The following is a 19,484-nucleotide window of genomic DNA, read 5'->3' as shown; positions in this document are numbered from 1 at the left end:
TAGTAAGTTCCAGGCCAGCTGGGGCTACAGGGAAACCCTGTCTCAAAAAGACAAAAAAGGGGCTGGAGAGATGGCTCAGCAGTTAAGGACATTGGTTGTTCTTGCAGAAGACCCGGGTTCAAATCCCAGCACCCACATGGCAGCTAATAACTGTCCATAACTCCAGTCTCAGAGTATCCGACAGCCTCTTCTGACCTCCTCAGGCATTGTACGACATGGGTGCCCTTACCTACATACAGGCAATACATGCATACACATAAAATAAAAATAATAAATAAATTTGTAAAAAATCACCCAAAGTAGCTACCCTTTGTGAGGTCTGAGGTCATGGAAACAAGGAGGGACTTTGTAGGGTCAAGGATGGAACTCAGGGCCTCCAGCATGCCAGGCAAGTGTCTAGCACCCAGCCACATCCCCAGCACCTCACTGGTGGATTCTAAACCTGTGCTCTACACAGGTGTGTGAACCACACCCCAAGCTTCAGTGAAACTTTTCCTAGTCAGGTGCTGGGGATTGAAGTCAGGGCCTGGCACAGGCTGGGCAAGTGCTCTACCACTGGCCTACACCTCCAGCTCTGTTTTCACTTTCCATCTTAAGACAGGGGCTCACTGAGTTGCCCAGGTTGACTTTGAACTCACACTGTAGCCCAGACTGGCCTTGAATTTGTTGCAGCATTTGGAGTACTGGGACATTGATGAGGTGCTGCCACTGCAGGCAGCTTCTTCCTATTCATGACCTCACTGATGTGGTTACAACCCTAGCATCCCTTTTAGAAACAAGAAGACTAGGGCCTGGGAAAGTCACGGCTCTTGCACAGGGGTTGTTGGTGGACCTTCCTCCCATGGTATGCACCTTCCTCACCCTCTTGATGCTGGCAGTGTACTGCTTCATGGCAATCTTCTCCAAAGCACTTTCAAAGCCAAAGAAGGACTGGACATCCAGGGAGGCTGACTGTTCGAAGCAAGTCCAGTCCTCATTCTCAGGGTGAACCTGCAAGAAGGGAAGCAGCCATGGCAGGGTCTCATGGGGGATACTGTGTCCTACCCAGAAGCTCATCTACTGACCAGAGCCTGAGATGGACAGCATGCAGGAGATTGGCACCACCTAGGACATCCCCGCCCAGAGAATGATGCAAAGTCCAACTGCAAGGAGCAGCAAGCCCACTGATCTTAAGCTGGGTGTGGTGGAGCACACCTTTTTTTTTTTTTTTTTTAATGTGAGTGCATTGCCTGCATGTATGTGAGTGCACCCATGTCGTGCAATGCTGTGGAGGTCAGAAGAGGGCTTGGATTCCCCTGGAACTGGAGTTAAGGATGGTTCATAGCTGCCATGTGGGTGCTAGAAATTGAACCCGGGTCCTCTGCAAGAGCAATGAGTGCTCTTAACCACCGAGCCATCTCTCCAGCCCCTGAGCACACCTTTTGTAATTCCAGCACTCAGGAGGCTGAGGCGGGAAGACTGAAAGTTCCAGGCCAGCCTGGGCTACATAGTGAGACCCTGTCCCAAAAAACCATGGAAAAAAAGAGACAAAACAAAAACCAAATACAGTGCTTGTATGAAATTCTCAAAAAATAAATAAATTTTTTAAAATACATACAGCCAAGCATGGTGGTGCACATGCTGAGGATGGAAAGTTCCAGGCCAGCTTGGGCTACATAGTGTGAATCTGTCCCAGAAAACCATGGGAGGGATGAAGAGCCCGAGGAGACAGGAGGATGTGTATCTGACAGCTTGATAGGGGAGGCTGGGAGGGATGCAAGGGCCCAGCCTTGGTCAAGCAACAGGGTCACAGGGAGGCCTCTACTGTCTCACCGAGTAGCTGCAGTTCTCCTTGACCACCACGCGGCTTGCGAAGGTCTCGTTGTGAGCATCGATGATCAGTGTCCTCTCTCTCCAGTCCAGCACGTTTCTCTGTACAAACACTACCTGCTCCACTCCGGCGATCTGCGGAGAGGGCGCCGGGAAAAGGGGTCTGAGGAGGGTGAGGCACTAGCCCGCGGGGCACCCAGCCCAGCACCTGTCACCAGGCCTGAGCTCCAAGTTCCCACTCCTTCCACCGCTAAACCCGGGGTCATATGCTGGGATCCTGGGGTCCAGCCCCACCACCTCCTAGCCTAGCCTGGGTTACCTCCAGCGCGGAAGCCAGGTCCTTGCTCCCTCCACCACCCAATATATTAACCGAACAAGAGTCATCCTGTCCTAGTCACCTCTAGCTGAGACCCCAAGTCCCTGCTCCGGCTTCGATCCAGCCCAGCTAGGGTCACTCCCAGCCCAGAATCCAGGCCCAGCGTGCCTCCAGTCAGTCCGACTTGGTCCTCTCCTCAACCGGGACCGCACTACTGCCCCCACCCACCCACCTCCACCACCCAGCCATGGCCCAAACCCTCAGACCTGCACCCCACTCTGCACCCCTGGATCACCACCTCGCTCTGGTCCCCAGACCCTCAAGCCCCGAGCCCTCGCAGATCCCAAGGCCAGGGCTCCCGCATCCCACAGCACCTGGACCTGTGCACACCTCAGGTCCCGTGCCCACCTTCCGTAGCAGCCGCGGGGCGTCCACGCGCAGCCGGCAGCTCCGTTCCACCGTGTGCACCGCGCCGTCTGCGCTGCGCCATTCGCGTAGGACCTCGCTGCCCAGGAAGACTGGGATCAGTGGGCAGGTGGGGAAGCGCTTCTCATAGGCCTGAGGGCAGAGTGACAGTGAGCCGGGACAGCCAGACCCTAGGCTGGCCCTGCAGGGGAAGGCCTCCTTCCAGAGAGGGACTGTCCCCAGACAAGCACCCAGGGACACCCTCATCTTGGCCTGGTTTAGGAGCAGCAATCCACAGGTCCCTGTAGGAATTACATTGCACCCTCAGAAAGAATGGGGTCTTCTGGGACACTTTGATTGCTTGGTTGGTTGGTTGGTTGGTTGGTTGGTTGATTGATTTACTTTCATTATTATTATTATTATTATTATCATTAATGTGGTAGTAGGGTATATGGCATTTATTTATTTATGTATTATGTGGCACATATACCAGGTAAGCACTCTACCACTGAGCTACATCCCCAGATCTCTTTTTACTTTTTATTTTGAGTCAGGGTCTCCCTAAGTTGTCTGGCTTGGCCTTGGACTCTCTCTGCATCTCTCTGGCTCAGCCTCCCCAGTAGCTGGAATGACAGGCCTTTCACTAAAAGGAAATTTTTATCAGGGAAAAAAAAACCATTTGATAAAATGCAACACCCCTTCCTAATTTAAAAAAAAAAAAAAAAACACACCAAACAAACTAGCAATCACATAGGAAAATCCCATAGGTAACCACACTCAAAGGTGAAAGACAAAATACTTTGTCTCTGAAAATCAGAAATAAGATGTGAGTGTCAGGTTTCCTTTTACACACACACACACACACACACACACACACACACACAATTAGTACTAATAAGTTGGTTTAGTATTGTTGCAAGAATAACAGATCAATATATTAATTACAAAATTGGGGGTGTAGCTCAGTGGCAGTGTACACGTAGTTGACCCTGGGATCCACCTCCAGCCCCAGAGAACAAAAAACACAGGAATAGGACTGGAGAGATAGCTCAACGGTTAAGTAAGAGCACTGACTGCTCTTGCAGAGGACCTGGGTTCGATTCCCAGCACCCACATGGCCGCTACGAACCATCCTTAACTCCATTTCCAGGGGAATCCGAAGCCTTCTTCTGACCTCCGCGGCATTGCGCAACACGGGTGCATTCACATACATACAGGCAATACACTCATACACATAAAATAAAAATAATTTTAAAAAACACAGGAATAAATGCTTGTTCAGTTATGATACTAAAAGAAAAAATGAACTGAACGTTACCAGATTTTAAGATTTGGAGACTTTAAAAGACACTATCAAGAAAGTGAAAATGGGATATGCTGCCAGCTGTTAAGAGTGCTTGCTGCTCTTTCCAGGACCTGAGTGTGGTTCCCAGCACTTATACAGGGCACATCACAACCCTGGAGCTGTAACTCCAGCTCCTTGGGATCCAACACCCTCTTCTAGCTTCCAAGGGCACCCATAAACTTCTAGCATGCACACACACATGCACACAAAACAAACCCTAAAAACAAAAGCAGGTAAAAATGGGGGCAGGCAAGATTGCTCAGCAGGTAAAAGTGCTTGCCACCAAACCTGAAGACCTGAGTTCAATAATGAATGAATGAATGAATGAATGAACAATAGATAAACATATATCTCATACATGCAAAATGTATGAATATATTAATTCAATGATAAATATTGCTAATGTATTTATAGTATGTATAGAGAACACTTGTATATGTCTATAACTGTATATTTGTATATATAGATACATTACATATGATGTACCACATATAAATATGTAAGTGCTTTAAATACAGCACTCATTTTACATATGAATATATTTATCCTATGGTTTGATGGGATGGAACCCATGACATCATACAAGCTAAGCATGCACTGTACCAGTGAGCTATGTTCCCACAACCATTATTAAGGAGGTTTATTGATGTATAGGTTTTTTTGAGAAAGGGTCTCGTGTAGCCCAGGCTGGCTTTGAACTCACTGCATATTTTAAAAATATTTTAGTTATTATTTTTTTAAATTTATGTGTATGAATGTATTGCCTGCATTATGTAAGTGCACCCATGTCATACAATGTCCATGAAGGTCAGAAGAGGAGGTCATATCCCCTGGAACTGGAGTTATAGACAGTTGTTAGCTGCCATGTGGGTGCTGGGAACTGAACCTGGATCCTCTGGAAGAGTAGCCAGTATTCTTAACCTCTGAGCCATCTCTCTAGCCCAAACTCACTGCATATTAGAAGATGATCTTGAATTTTTTATCATTCTTTGTGACTGGTGTGCTCCACCACACACAACTAGTGTAGTATATTTTCAGTGTGTGTGTGCCTATCACTATCCCATGGTATGCTTACATGTGCCGTGATGAATGGGTTCACAGCAGGCTTGAGTGTCTGACTAGGTGCTAATTCTACCATGTATGAACTGTGCAACCTTAGGCAGGGTACTCAGCCTCTCTGTGCCAACTGCAAGAGGTCATGATGAGAACTGAGTAAGGTGGCACTGGAGAAGGGGCAGTTAGGACTATTTCCTCATGGTTTAGCAAGGTCAAGTTAGCATCCACAACACTGCATTCTTCAGAAAAGGAGGCCCCACCGCCACTGTCAGAGTCCTCATTTCTGACTGGCTCCCTGAATCTGCTGCCCACCAAACCACCTCAAGACCTGGGCTTGGGGTGCTCCTTCTGAGGGCACCAGTCCTCCCAGGGAGTGCAAAGACGGTGAAGCTAGCTGGAGGGGACCCCCAAGCTCATTAGTGTTTGGGACAGCGACAGTTGGCGCCCATTTCTAGAAGCTCCAGATCACATGGCTGGCTTTATTCAGTTATTTGATCAGGGTCTGCTCTTAGCCTAACACAGTCCACATGCCCCAGATCTGGGACCAACACAAGCTCCAAAAATAGTGGTGGCATCTGAGGACAGATACTCCCTCCCCTCCAGATACTCCCGACCCTCCAGTTCCTCTGTCCCTCCCGTTCCTGGAAGGAGAGGGCTCTGAAAGGGTAGGGCTGAGGGCAGGGCCTTAGGAATTATAGAAAGGCACCAGAGGCCAGTGCAGCCTGTCTACCACCAGGCCAGGAGGGTAGAAATTGTGGTTCTACTAGACTGTCAGGCAAAGACACACCACTGTTAATATATATGAGGTCTTCTGACCCTGGGCAATGCACCCTGCCACAGCTAGTTTTCTGGGATGGAGTGTATGTGCCCTGGCAGAAAGGAAGATACTCTTTTTTTTTTTTTTTAAACTCAGTATGTAGACCAGGCTGGCCTTGAACTCACAGAGCTCCACCTGCCTCTGCCTCCAGAGTGCTGGGATTAAAGACGTGTGCCAGTACATCCAGCTGAAGGAAGATATTCTAAAGAGAACTTTGAGCCTCCTCCTGTGGCTTTCAGACTGTTGAAACAACAGTCCCCAAGAAATTGGAACTGGCCCCAGAGTCTCACACTGGGAGAAGAAAAAAGCCTGGTGCCAAGGGGGATGTTGTCTCCCAGGAAGATTCCACACAGTTCTGACAAGTTGTCAGACCATCCTGCAAGAGAGACTGGAGCCTATACAATGTTGGGTCAGTGATAGGTGGGACCCCACCTTGACCGGGACTGTTTAGCTATGCATACCTCATACCCTCTATTAAACTTAGCCATACATACTTTGTGCCCTCTGTTTAAACTTAAACCTCATGTCAGGACCCTGAGGATGACTTGAGGAGTCACTGGCTCTTTATTTGTTCCTCTTTCCAATGTGGCCACATTGAATAAATCTCCTTTCTCTGCTTTTTACTATGACTCATCTGTTTAATCAGCCTGTTGAGGATGGGGTGCTGAGTCTGTCTTCTTAGCCCTGTCCTATCAGGCTCTGACCACAACAGCTCAGTAACAAGTCGGGCTGGTGATGGAAACCCTGAGAACTGAGTTCCCCCAGTACTTCCCCCAGGGGCAGGCATTTCTTCTCTAAGGGGGGGGGTGGCGGGGGGCTACAGAGCAGACGGGGAAGAGCCTATGGTGGCCCTGGGCAGCCACCTACTCCCAGCTGCTCTAGGCAAATCCTTTCCTTTCTCTAGGCCTGGGAAATGGACTCATTGCTAAGTAGACAAAAGCAGAATCCTCAGTACAGTGAGAGCCCAAGAGAAAAGGACAGGTGGCTCCTTCCCAGGAGAGAGGGAGGAGCCATCTTAGGCTCCGCCTTCCTGCTGAGTAACTATGGCAGAGTACTCTCCTCCAGCAGAACAGCTGTGCCTTCTTGCCGGTGCCCATCAGACTTGGGGGCTGTTGAGTTCCCTCACAGAGGGAAAGAGTGGGGTTGGACTCTCACCTGAGATTCCAGCCACTCTGGCCAGCCCCTTGTAAGCAATTCTGCCCCGATTGCACAAGGCCACAGGGGTCTCAAGGTGTTAGAGTACATACAGTATGATATACGGAGTGTATCACTGACTGAATGGAGCTCCATCTATGCAGTTATGGGAAAGCCATCATCCATACTGAGCAAAGACTTCGCAGTACAGTATCTTCGGGGTTACCCATACTCCCATAAGCAATCTCAACAAACTCATAGGTTCCTCACATGGAATTTTAGTGGAATCACACTTTGGTTTGTCATTGGGACCTTATCAAAAGGGGTAGACATCATTTACATCGCCCCAGGGAAGGAATTCTCTCAACTGTAAGAGGTGTGGCATTCAGGAAGTAGGCAGAGAGAGAGGGGTACATGTACAGATCAGGTAGCCCACGACCTCCATTGCTTTCTAACCCAGGGCCTTTGGGCAAACCACTTGCCCTCTTAACCTCTGTAAAATGAAGTGAAGTTCCTGTGTCACAGGGGTTGGTGAAGACGTCACAATAGAGAATCAACGCTACCACCACAGTGAGTCAGGGCTATGTCTGGACTATGTTCCCCCAGCTTCGAACTTCCATCTCATTCTTAGAATGAAGTCCTCATTTGAAGAATTAGGAAGCCAGAGACCAGAGACACCCCCTGATATGCCCCAAGTCACACAACAAGAACTGGTAAACTTGGACTTGAATCCAGTGTCCCCAGCCCCCACCCCTTCCAAGAACCCCTTACTTAGCAGTTGACTGTGTTCCTGTGGGAGACTCAGAAACAGCCAGGCTTTGTCCCAGGGCCTGTTCAACCACATCTTTCTCTTTTCCACCCTCAGTGTTTTAATCCCTGCCAGGCCGAGGCTATGCCACCCTTTGCTTCCTGACTACTGTCAAGTCCCTTCCCACTCCTGGTAAAATGACTAGAAGAAGGGGACAGACCCTGGGCTGGGGAGATGGCTCAGTCAGTAAAACACTTGCCTTGTAAACACAAGGACCTGAGTTTGACCCCCAGAACCCACATTAAAGAAGCCAGGTGAAGGGGCATGTGCTTGTTTTCATAGCAATGGTAAGACAGGAGCAGGAGACAGGTGGATCCCTGGAGCTCATTGGCCAATCAGCTCAGCCTAGTTGGTGAGTTTCAGGCCAGAGAGGGACCCTGTCTCAAAAAACAAAGGTGGATAGCACCTGAGGTTGACCTCTGGTCTCCACATGCGTATGCACCTACCTGCACACATTCTCTCTCTCTCTCTCTCTCTCTCTCCCCAAACTCAGACCTCTAAGGTCTCCAAGACCACCAGCTCACCCCTCACCTCAGCCACACCAGTCTCACTAGTTCTAGAATGCATCCAGCTTGCCCAGCCTCAGGACCTTTGCACCTGCTGTTCCCATGCTTGAAAAGCTAATTTGTTCACTAGACTGAGGAGGGGATGGGAGACATGAGTCACCAGGTCTTTCTGGAAGGAGCCGGAGCTGGGCCTTCTTCCTGGGACACCCTCCCCACCCATCCCCTACATAGTTACCTCCTCTCCTCTCTACCATCCTTTTGTCCCATTCATTTCCTTAACAATCTTATTGACTGACTTGCTTTTGTGTGTGGTATGTGGTGTGTGGGGTCTGATCACAGCCTGTTTCGTCACAGCAGACCTTGACAGCATACTGGACTCCATCCTTGGAACAACCCACACTCCAGGAATTTATGTCACCATGCCACAGCCCTAACACTCTGTGAACCATGCCCAAGGAGAGAGGACAAGCCATAGACTCAGCCACCACGGCCCATGGCAAGCAGTCCAGAGATGTCCTGTCTCCTACATGCAGACCCTGATATCAGGCTTGGGGGTCAGTCTGGCAGCAGGTGGCTTTCCCCATCTGTGAGAGGGTCACATCTTTACCTGGCCATTAGCTGCCAAAACACCCTGGAGAAACCATCCTAAGCCACTTGCCGGTGTTGAAGACAGTGGTCACTGCTGTTCCCGACTTACAGGGTGCTAAGCACACACTTTGTGCTCACAAGGCATGGTATGGAAGCTAGAAGACTCCTTTTACATCTCCAGGAAGTTCATCTTTTACAGGTGTGCTGGTGGAGGCTGGGGAAGGCAGGAGACTGACCCGGTGGGAGGGGACGACAGGTCTGAGCCACTCTGTCCTGCCTCTAGTAACCCGTGTTCATCTGTCACAGCCAAGAAAATTGGCCACCCACTCCCACTGCACCAACAAGAAAGGCCACTCCTTCCTACACCTCAAGGACCAGGAGAGCTCCCACCTTCTTCCAGTGAAATGTTCTAGCACATGGTCACTATCCAGGAAAGCTTGCTGGAGTTCCTTGTGGTGAGTCCTGAGAAGTCATGTATATAATGCAGTAGTTGGACTGATGGTCGTTGTTGGCACAGAAGCAGTGAGTGCTGAGAGTCAATCTCTTTAGTGGGCATGGAACATTCCAGAACACTTCATACTATACCCTCCAACAATCCAAGGAAGTGGGTCATATTCATATTGATATGGAGAAACCAAAGTTCAGAGAGGTTGAACCACTTGCCCACAGGTACACAACTTGTAAGGACAGAAGCTGGCATTCGACCTCCTCTCAGTTAGAGTACATGTTCTTGATTTTTGCATTGTGTGCCCCTCAAACCAAATGGTGCCCCCACACACACACAGAAAGCTGGGCTCATATTCTCTATCCATGCTCAATCCAGTCCTGACACTCCTCCCCAACCCCCTTTTCTTGCATAATCCCTCAACTGTTTGGGAGTGTGTCTGTCCCCCTAACTCTACCCTATGCAGTGTCTCTGAGGGTCCACCTTGCTTGCCACACAGCCCCTTCCTGTGTGTGAGAGAGAGTGCATTGAATAGATAAGCTGACTGAAGTTCAAATGCCTGATGAGTGGGTTGGGACTTTATCAAGAAGGTACTAGGGAGCCACAAAGGTGACTGAGCACTGCTCCCAGCAGGGCTGACACAAGGCTTTCTCAGATCCTGGGCACCACCTACAACATACCAAGTGCACTCACCCCATGGAGGTACTGAAAAGAGCCCAAGACAGGAAGAGGGCATTTGGTAGACATTTCAGTAGACATTCTTTTTGGAGGACAGGAGGTAGGGTCTTACATATTCCAGACTGGTCTCAAACTTCTTATGTAGCCAAAGATGACCTTGGGAACTCCTGACCCCCCTGCTTCCTCTGGGAGGCATGCTGGGATTACAGGTGTGTACCACTTCATCTGTTGTGAGTCTCTCCCTCCCCTCATGGGCCATTGGCCACTGACCCATGAGAACAAAGGGAGCAGAGGCGACTAACGGGATCAGGACGGCCAGTGAGCACGACGGAAAATATCTTCCGGGAGTCAGTTTCAGTGATACAGCTCCATTTATTCAGTGGGGGTCAGGGAAAAATATAGGGTGGAGGCAGCAGCCAAAGTTTTACATGATAGGTGCTCATAGTGTGCTTTATTTACATGTGGTAGGAGGATCCTATCATCTGGCTACAGGGCAATGCCTAATTATCATATAGAAAAAAACTGGGGGCAGTTTATTGCAGGTAACTATGCCCAAATAAGGCCAGGCATCTGTGCTTAGAGGCACTTTCCAGATAAGGTCAGGCAGAGAGCCATACAGCACCAAGCTCCTTAGAGCTATCCAGACATGGTGGACTGCAACCTTAGCGGCAGGGTTCCCCAACAATCTGTTATATGTAAATACTAGAGATTGAACTCAGGGCCTTGTGTATGCAAGACAAGCACTTTATCAAATGAGCTACATCCTCAGCCCACACATTTATTTTTAAACTGAAAGTTTTGTTTTATATTCTAGAATCATTACATTAATTTTCTTTTCCAGCCAGATATGGTTGTGTACCTTGAAAAGCTAGAGGCACCAGTGCCTCTGCCAGGAGAGACACTAGCTTAGATTCTAAGAGGGAAAAACCCCTTTGCATAAAGTGACAGGGTCTCCCAGCATGAAGTGGCTCACAGGACCTGCCCAAATCAGAAATCCACTCACACAACCACTTCTGTCCCTCCCAAGGGCCTCAACTGCTGGCTCATATCCTCATACATAGCCTGGCCACCCATTAAGAAGGCCTAAGCCTGTCCCAATCCAGTAAGCATGTGGCATGGCCCCAGAAGAATCTAGGTACAGCCCCTCTTCCAGGTGGCTGGGAAGGACAACCAGGCTTGTCTGCTCAGATTGGGAGTAGATACAAGGCCCAGAGCCTGTCCCTGCAGGGTCATCATGGGGCAGGCAGGGACCCATTGGCTGCATTCTACGGGGACCCTCATTCCACAAAAGCCATAGTGATATCCTTAGCATGTGGGGCTGGGCAGTTCTGCATTCCTCCCCAGACTCCTGCTTCCAGGCTGGAGAACTTTGACACAAGTTCTCTCTCAATTGGATCATTAACGTCTCCCAAACAGTCATGTATTAAGGGCTTGATCCCCGATGGGACACTACCAGAGGCTGTAAAGCCTTTAAGAGGCAGTGCGTGCCTGCAGTCATAGCACTCAGCAGGAGGATCAGAAGTCAAGGTAATCCTCAACTACATAGTGAATTCAAGGCAAGCTTGGGTTACATGAGACCCTACCTTTCTATGTCAAAGATAAATAGATAGGGGACTAGAAAGATAAGACAGTGATTAAGAGTTCTTGCTGCTCTTTCAGAGGACCCAAGTTCAGTTCCCAGCACCCATGTTGGATGGCTCACAATCACCTTTAACCTGTAACTCCAGCTCCAGGAGATCCAACACCTGGTCTCTGTGGGTACGCACATGCATATGCATATACACATAAATAAATAACAAAATTTAAAATACATACATGCATAAGTGTCTACATGGCAGTTCACAGGGACTTGAGCAGATATTTAGACTTAGCACTACTCCCAGAAGCCAATAGGTGAGAACAACTCAAACCTCTGTTAGTGGTGAGTGTGTTAGGGGAGTGTGTCCCTCCATTCAATGGAGTATTACTCAGACATTAAAAAAAAAATGCAGGGCAGGCAAGATGACTCACCAGGTAAAGAAGTTGCCTCCAAGCCTGGCAACCCGAGTTCAATTCAGTCCTTGGGACTCTCATGGTAGAAGGAGAGAACTGACTCCCACAAGTTGTCCTCTGACCTCTACACCCATGCCGTGATATTCACACATGGTGTTCAAATGTGCATGCATACAAATAAAGTCCAGACACAGGCTAACAGCCTGGATGGGCTCTGTAGAGTGCCTTCTCTAGGAGACACATAGATGGCTAAATTTATAGACAAAATACAATGGACAGCATCTGGAGCTGAGAGGAGCCACCGGGGAAATGTGTTCTGTGGTAGACTCAGTTAGATGGTGAGGGAGTTCGTGGAGGTGCCCAGCAGTGCAGTCATCCCTAAAGTTTACTGACAGTAAACAGAAAACAGTTACCATGGCAGGCTTTGTTTTGACTTTGTTGATGTTTATTTTGTGGTGCTTGAAGATGGAATCCAGAGCCTCCAGTGTACTCAGCTCTGCCACTGAGCCTCAGTCAAGCCCCCAGTGGTAAACTCCATGTGGAGAGGAAAAAGCAGAGCTAAGCAGACTCTCCTGCCTGCATCTCTCACAACTTGGAATAGGATCTTAGCTCTGTTTATTATAGTCTCTGAGCTGCAGTCTCTGTGTCTGTGTTGTTCATCACTCCCTGGTACCCTGTTCAACATCTGGGACACAGAAGACACTCAGCAAAGATGAAGGAGGGAGGAAAGAGAGCTGGAGAAAGGGAGGGGAAGAAAAGGGGAGGGAGAAAGGAAGAAAAGGAGGGAGGAGGAAGAGAAGGGAAGAGAAAGTGGGAAGAGGGAGGGAGGGAAGGAGAGATGGAGGGAGGGAAGGAGAGATGGAGGGAGGGAAGGAGAGATGGAGGGAGGGGGGGAGGGAAGAAAAAAGGAAGGGAGAGAAGGACAGAAGGGTGGAGGGAGGGAGGGAGGGAAGGGTAGAGGGAGGAAGGATAGATCCCCTGGTCTTGACAGGAGTGGGCCTGTGTTGACACCTGCAGCTCAAAGGACATTTTAAACCTGATTATTGCTGTTCACACTCCACCTGCAGAGTGCTGAGCTCTGGAAGGTTCTTTCTGGAAAGGGGAAGGTATAGCCAAGTATGCCTCCCTCTATTGTCAAACCAACGTGCCTTGAAGGTGTTGGCTAAGCAATCAACCACAAATGGGACAGAGTGGAGTCAATTGCCTCTTTCTGACAGGTTCCCAGCCCTGGATGGCACCCAGAGCTGAGGGGAGTGGTGGAGGAAAATTTTTATATTAGTAGTCTCAGTTGGATGGTGAGGGGGTGGGTGGAGGTGCCCAGCAGTGTAGTCATACCTAGTCACTGAAAACTGAAAAACAGTTACCTTGGTGGACTTTGTTGGCTCCCAGTTGGTTAGAGGACACCCCATCATAAGACCCTGCCTCTGCACAACCAGACAGCAAGTCAGCCCAAGGTACCTGTCCCCAGTGTCTGCATATGGCTTGCTATGAAGTCGCAACATAGATTGGGAGTGGGGATCAGGAACTTTCAGGATCAGCAACCACCCTGATAACTCAGGGGGACACATGGATCAGAAAGTCAGCCCAGAGAGTTGGACATTGTGAATTTTCAAGTGCCTCAGAAATGCCTTGGGACCTTATGATGGAATCAACTTGATGAGATTTAGAATCACCATGGAAACATGCCTCTGGGTGCATTCTTGAGGGTGTTTCCAGGGAAGTTTAACTGAGGAGAAAAGATTAACCGGAATGTGGACAGCTCCATTCCCTGGACTAGGTTCCCAGACTGGATAGACAACAGCAAGCTTGATGAACCTCAGTATTCATCTCTCTCTGCTTCCTGATTGTGCACACAATGTGACCAGCTGCTTCACACTCCTGGTGCCACGACTTCCCCATCATGATGGCCTGGACCCTCAAACACAGAGCCAAGATAAACTCATTCTTCCTTGAGTTGCCTTTGTTTTGGGTATTTTGTCATACCAGAGGCATGTAAGTGACAAGCTTCCATCACCTCTCCTGGCTCCTTCCTAGCCTCCAGGGAGGGAACACATCTCTGATCCACTCTCCACAGAGAAGCTGAGAATCTTCCTAAAACCCAGCCCTGACCCTGGCATACCTGCTAGCCACCTGGCTCTGCCTGGGGCCCAGCTGAACCTCATCCATTTCTCCTGAAAGAAAAGCCTTTGTGTGCACTGTCCTATTCCCCTGGTGATTCTCAGCCTGGCTGTCTTGAATGGCCTTCTGGCAGCACCAACAGCCCTGTCCCATGGTCCTTAATGACTTACATCAAAAGAACCAGATGAGGGCTGGGGTACAGCTCAGTGGTCAGAGTGTTAGCCAAGCATGCACAGAGCCCTGGGTTTGGTCCCCAGCGCCACAGAAACAAGGCATGGTAGCTCACAATGGTAATCCCAGCACTCAAGAGGCAAAGATAGGAGGATCGTCACAAGCTCAAGACCAACCTGGTATCATGATATCTGTAGGAGGTTCCAGGTCAGCCCTTAGGCTACAGAGCAAAAGTGTCTCAACAGAAGATAGATGATAGATGATAGGTAGGTAGATAGATAGATGATAGATAGATAGATAGATAGATAGATAGAAGATAGATAGATAGATAGATAGATAGATAGATGATAGATAGATAGATAGATGATAGATAGATAGATAGATAGATAGATAGATAGATAGATAGATAGAGACTGAGGAGATGGTTCAGTGGATAAAAATCTTCAGCAACCAGCACTGTGGAAGGCAGAAACAGGAGGATAACTGGGACCTGCTGGCTGCCAACCTGACTCCAAGTTCAGTGAGAGATCCTGTCTCAAGGGAATAAGGTGATAAGAGTACACAAATGCATAAATGCTGCACATGCAACACACATGCACACACACACACATACACACACACACACGAAAAGAAGGAAGGACTAGCTCACAAAACAGATACGTCACCACCTTCTAGAACTTTCTTTAATGAAAAGGACCCTTACAAACAAGTAGACAAGTCAACAAAAGAACAGTGCATTTCAGAATGCTAGCCATCAGTGATTCAGCAGCTCCTGCAGTACCATGCATGCAGGAGCTAACAAATGCACAGAGAAATGACCCAGGACCTCTTCCTGCTCCCTTCAAGGCCTCTGAAATCAAAGACCCTCTGCTGGGCAGCAGATAGTGGCTCTCCAGCCCAAATCAGAGCTTATCACCACAGCAGAATTGCTTCCCTTCATCAGTTAGCAACCAGATCAAATGATACCCCAGGGAACTCATTTAATCCCATTCAAATAAGGCCCCGGCTGCTTTATTAAAAGGATACCCTTAACAACCGGTATGCTGTTAACTGCTTTTGGCCCAGGCTGCAAGGGTATCCGGCTCCTTATTACTGATCCACTTGCTCAATTACATGCCATGTATCAATATGGCACAGCCAGGGCTTTAAATATTTTAATACTAAATTGCAGGAGAATGGAACAGCTTCTCCACAACCCAGAGAAAACCTACTGCTTAGGAAATTCTGCTCCAAGTCTTCTTTTGAAACCACAGGGCTTCGGGGATGCCCCTCCCCACCCCCAGGTCTCCTGAGACAGAGGCCAGACAAAAAGGGAGAGATTATTTCTGTGGAGTGAGTGTCCCTAAACTCCAGCCACAACTCTGCTGTGTTCTGAAGGTTACTGAGGCAGGACAAAATAACAGCAAAAGTTAAAGGGACACAGGAAGGAAGGAAAAAAGTCCCTCACACTGGGGTCTGGATTTTGTTTCCTGCTGGTTGGGTCAAGAAACTTCAGCATAACAGATAAACCCAAAATGCCTACAGAGAGAGTTCTGGTCTTCCTAAAAACACATCAAAGGACGATGTTGAAAGCAACAAACTAGGAGTAGGGATGTGGTTCCATTGGTAAAGCATGAAGCCTTGGGTTTGATCCCCAACACCATGTTTAAAAACTATGAGGTTCAGCCGGGCGTGGAGGTGCACACCTTTAATCCCAGCACTCAGGAGGCAGAGGCAGGCGGATCTCTGTGAGTTCAAGGCCAGCCTGGTTTACATAGTGAGTTCCAGGACAGCTGGGGCTACAGGGAGACCCTGTCTCAAAAAGACCAAAATTAATAATAATAGTAGTAATAATAATGATGTTGGGTAGTGATTGAGGAAAGATATCTGACATCTACCTCTGGCATCCTTAAGCATGTGTACACACATGCACACATCCACAGTACCAAGTACACACAACACACACACACACACCCACACACACACACACACACCAGAAAAAAGAAAAAAAAAAAACCAAAATCTTTTCATTGTTTTTCCCCCTTTGGAGGGTATCACTATGTAGCCAAGGTTAGCCTTGAACTTTCAATCCTCCGGTCTCAGCTTGCCAAGTGCATGACCCACCAGGCCTGGGTTAGAAAAACCCTGTGTGTGGGGGGGGGGTTGCATGTGCCCACACATGCAAGTGTAGATATTAGAGGTCAGTGTTAGCTGTCTTCCTCTATCACTCTCCAGCTTATTTTTGTCATTTTTTTTTTTGAGACAGAGTCTCCCTGTAGCCCCATCTGTCCTGAAACTCACTATGTAGACCAGACTGGCCTTGAACTCACAGAGATCCGCCTGCCTCTGCCTCCCAAGTGCTGGGACTACAGGCATGTGCCACCACACCTGGTGTCTAGCTTATTTTTGAAGGAGGATCACTCAGTAAACCTGGATCTCACTTGTTTCCATTAGGCTGACTAACCAGTGAGCCCCTGGGATCTGCCTGTCTCTACACAGTCCCTCCTCAGGGTTATGGGTGCATACTGCTGTGGCCAGCTTTTACATGGGCACTGGAGATCCCAACTCAGATCTACACACTTGCACAGCAAACACTTAACCATGAACCATCTCCCCAGTCTAAATCTTTTAAATAATATTTTATCTATTATTTTATTTTATGTGTATGAATGTATTGCCTGCATGTAATAATTGTATCCATGTCTTGCAATGCCCACAGAGGTCAGAAGAGGGCGTCAAATTCCCCTGGAACTGGGGTTACTGATGGCTGTTAGCTGCCATGAGGGTGCTGGGAACCAAACCCGGGTTCTCTGCAAGAGCAGCCAGTGCTCTTAACTGCTGAGCCATCTCTCCAGCTCCCCCAACCCCCAGTCCAAATCTTTTAAAATAGTTGCTACACTTCTAAAGCAGGATTGCCAAGAGTTCCAGGCCAGCCTGAGCTACAGAATGAGATCCTGTCTTGAAAAAAAAGAAAAAGCAATTACTTGGGCCAGTGAGATGGCTCAGTTGGTAAAGGTACCTGCCACTCACAAAGCCTGATAACCTGAGTTAAATTCCTAGAATTCACATGTAGAAGAAGAGGATTGACTCCCACAAATTGTCTCTACACATATGGATGGTGCACACTTGCACACGATAAATTAATGTAATAAAAAATTAAAAATCAATCAGTAAACCAATGAAAGTTCTAGAAAGTTCCCAGAGTTTCTGCCAATGGGCTTTTTAAGCATCAAGGGCACTTTGATTCTCCACACACTTGTTAAACAGAAACCAACAGGTCGGCAGCCCCTTGGAGGGCTGAAGGCAACCAAGTTCACCCCCAGAGTTGGGGCCTGGAACCCACGCTGAGGGCAAGTATCAGCTGAGGAACAAAGAGATATGTGAAGGGCAGAAAAACCCCTTTGTTCTTCCATGGCCACAAGTTCCGGGCAGTTATGCAGTTATTTGGGGGACAATAGTGTTTTGTCAACTGTCAGTAAAGTAGCTTTGTCTGTGCTGAGGTTGTGGCTTGGGATCTGGTCACAGAGGGATGGAAGAGGACAGAAGGTGGCTATGATTAGCCCTCTAAAAAAACCTTTGAAGATGACTTAAATCAATGCAAGTACTGATAATCTCTATTTGAAAAACTTCCTTTTTTTCTTTTATTGGGGGGGGGGATTAGGGCAGAGCTTAAGACAGGGTTTCATGTAGCCCAAGCTAGCCTTGAACTCTGCAGCTGAAAAATCATCTTGGACCCCTGATCATCTTGCCTCTACTATCCTTCCTACCCAGAGTAAGGATTGTGCCACCAACTTCTGGTGGTAAATATTTTTGACAAATTTATACCTTCAGTAGGTTGTTCTCCATCTTATGGATATGTGAGCCATGGCTTCTTGGGCTGTCTCAGAGAGGAAAGCAGGCTTTTTCCTCCATATAATAAGTTCCCAATCTTAGGAGATATGAACTGCCAGGATCAATAACTACTAAGGCATATACCACCTCCTCTCTGTCTTAAAGATTTAAAAAATTTCTAATTACATTTATTTATTGGGGGGAGAACATGTGGAGGTCAGAGGGCCAACAAAGGTCTATTCTCTCCTTCCACTATTTGGGTCCCAGGAAGCATTCAAGTTATTGAAGGCAGATACCTCTATCTACTAAGCCACCTCACTAGCACTCTCTCTCTTTTAGACAGGGTCTTATGTAGCCCAGTCTGGTCTTGAACTATGTGGCTGAGAACAGCCTTGAAATTCTGATCCTCCTGCCTCTAAACTCTAAGTGCTGCAATTACAGGCACACATCACCACATCCAGTTTATGAGGTTCTGGGTACCAAAATCAGGACATCCATGCATGCTAAGCAAGCACTCCACCAACTGAGCCACATCCCCAGCCCTTATCTACCATTTCCTATCTGCTTAGTATGGAGTGTGCTGTGTACTGGGACACATACACAGATCACACACACACACACATACACACACACACACACACACACACACATACACAGACTTTTAATCATGCTGACAACCTTATGCTAGCCATGTAGCCATCCCCATTTTACAAATTAAGAAAGAGGCTCAGAGAAATCCAGTGAGTTTTCTGACACACAGCCAGAGTATGTCTCACAGCAGCAGGGACCCAGAGCTTCAGCTTCTGGCCCTGGAGTGGTAGAGGCTCAGCCTCAGCCCCAAGACAAAGAATGGAAGCCCCGGAGCCTGGAAAGATAACAGTAACAGAACTCACTGCTCAATTACTCTTCGACAAAGCCTGCTGTAATGATGCACAGTCTGTGCCACAATTTGGAAAACCAGGGATCCCCATTTTAGAGGGGGGAACAGCAGCTCAGAAGTGAAGCCACTGGCTCCAAGGCTACTTGGTTTACTAATTGTGGAGCTGGGGCACCATCCCAAGCCTGCCCCTGTTTCCCCACCATTCTAGGAATCACCATGTTTATCCTCTAGTTCTGACTAGAAACACACATGTGTGCGGATTCATAAAGTAGGATGGGACAGGATGCACATACAGAGCCACCAGCTGACATGGGTTCTTGAAAAGAAGTCTGGGGCTTGCAGTTGGGTTGGGGCACAGCAGATGAGGGAGATGCTGGTGTTTTGGACACTAACAGAGGTGTCCAACCCTTTGACACTGTGGTATGATGTTGTGGTTTACAAATGTTCTGGGTAGCATTCATAGCTGTCTTAGGGCACATGCAGCCCATGCATGGGTCACAGGTTGGACACGCCTGCAAGACCTTTCACAATACAATTATTTATATGACCTTGTTTTTTTGAGGGGTGTGTGTGTGTGTGTGTGTGTGTGTGTGTGTGTGTGTGTGT

The 19,484-nt window shown here is 48.2% G+C and overlaps 1 protein-coding gene across 1 annotated transcript in view; it reads right to left on the bottom strand.

Moving 5' to 3' along the window:
- The window catches only part of Sec14l5 (SEC14 like lipid binding 5), a 38,849-nt gene that overhangs the window by 16,838 nt on the left and 2,527 nt on the right, over positions 1 to 19,484 (bottom strand). The window contains exons 3-5 of the mRNA XM_008846596.2: positions 2,534 to 2,683; positions 1,813 to 1,944; positions 862 to 990 (exon numbers count right to left, since the gene is read on the bottom strand). Of these exons, the coding sequence (XP_008844818.1) occupies positions 862 to 990; positions 1,813 to 1,944; positions 2,534 to 2,683 (411 nt within the window). The remainder of the gene's footprint in view (positions 1 to 861; positions 991 to 1,812; positions 1,945 to 2,533; positions 2,684 to 19,484) is intronic.

The sequence above is a fragment of the Nannospalax galili genome, unplaced genomic scaffold (genome assembly GCF_000622305.1).
Source record: "Nannospalax galili isolate Female #2095 unplaced genomic scaffold, S.galili_v1.0 scaffold471, whole genome shotgun sequence".
NCBI classification, from domain to species: domain Eukaryota; kingdom Metazoa; phylum Chordata; class Mammalia; order Rodentia; family Spalacidae; genus Nannospalax; species Nannospalax galili.
The sequence above is the reverse complement of the archived record's forward strand: the minus strand, read 5'-3'. Positions and strand labels throughout refer to the sequence as shown.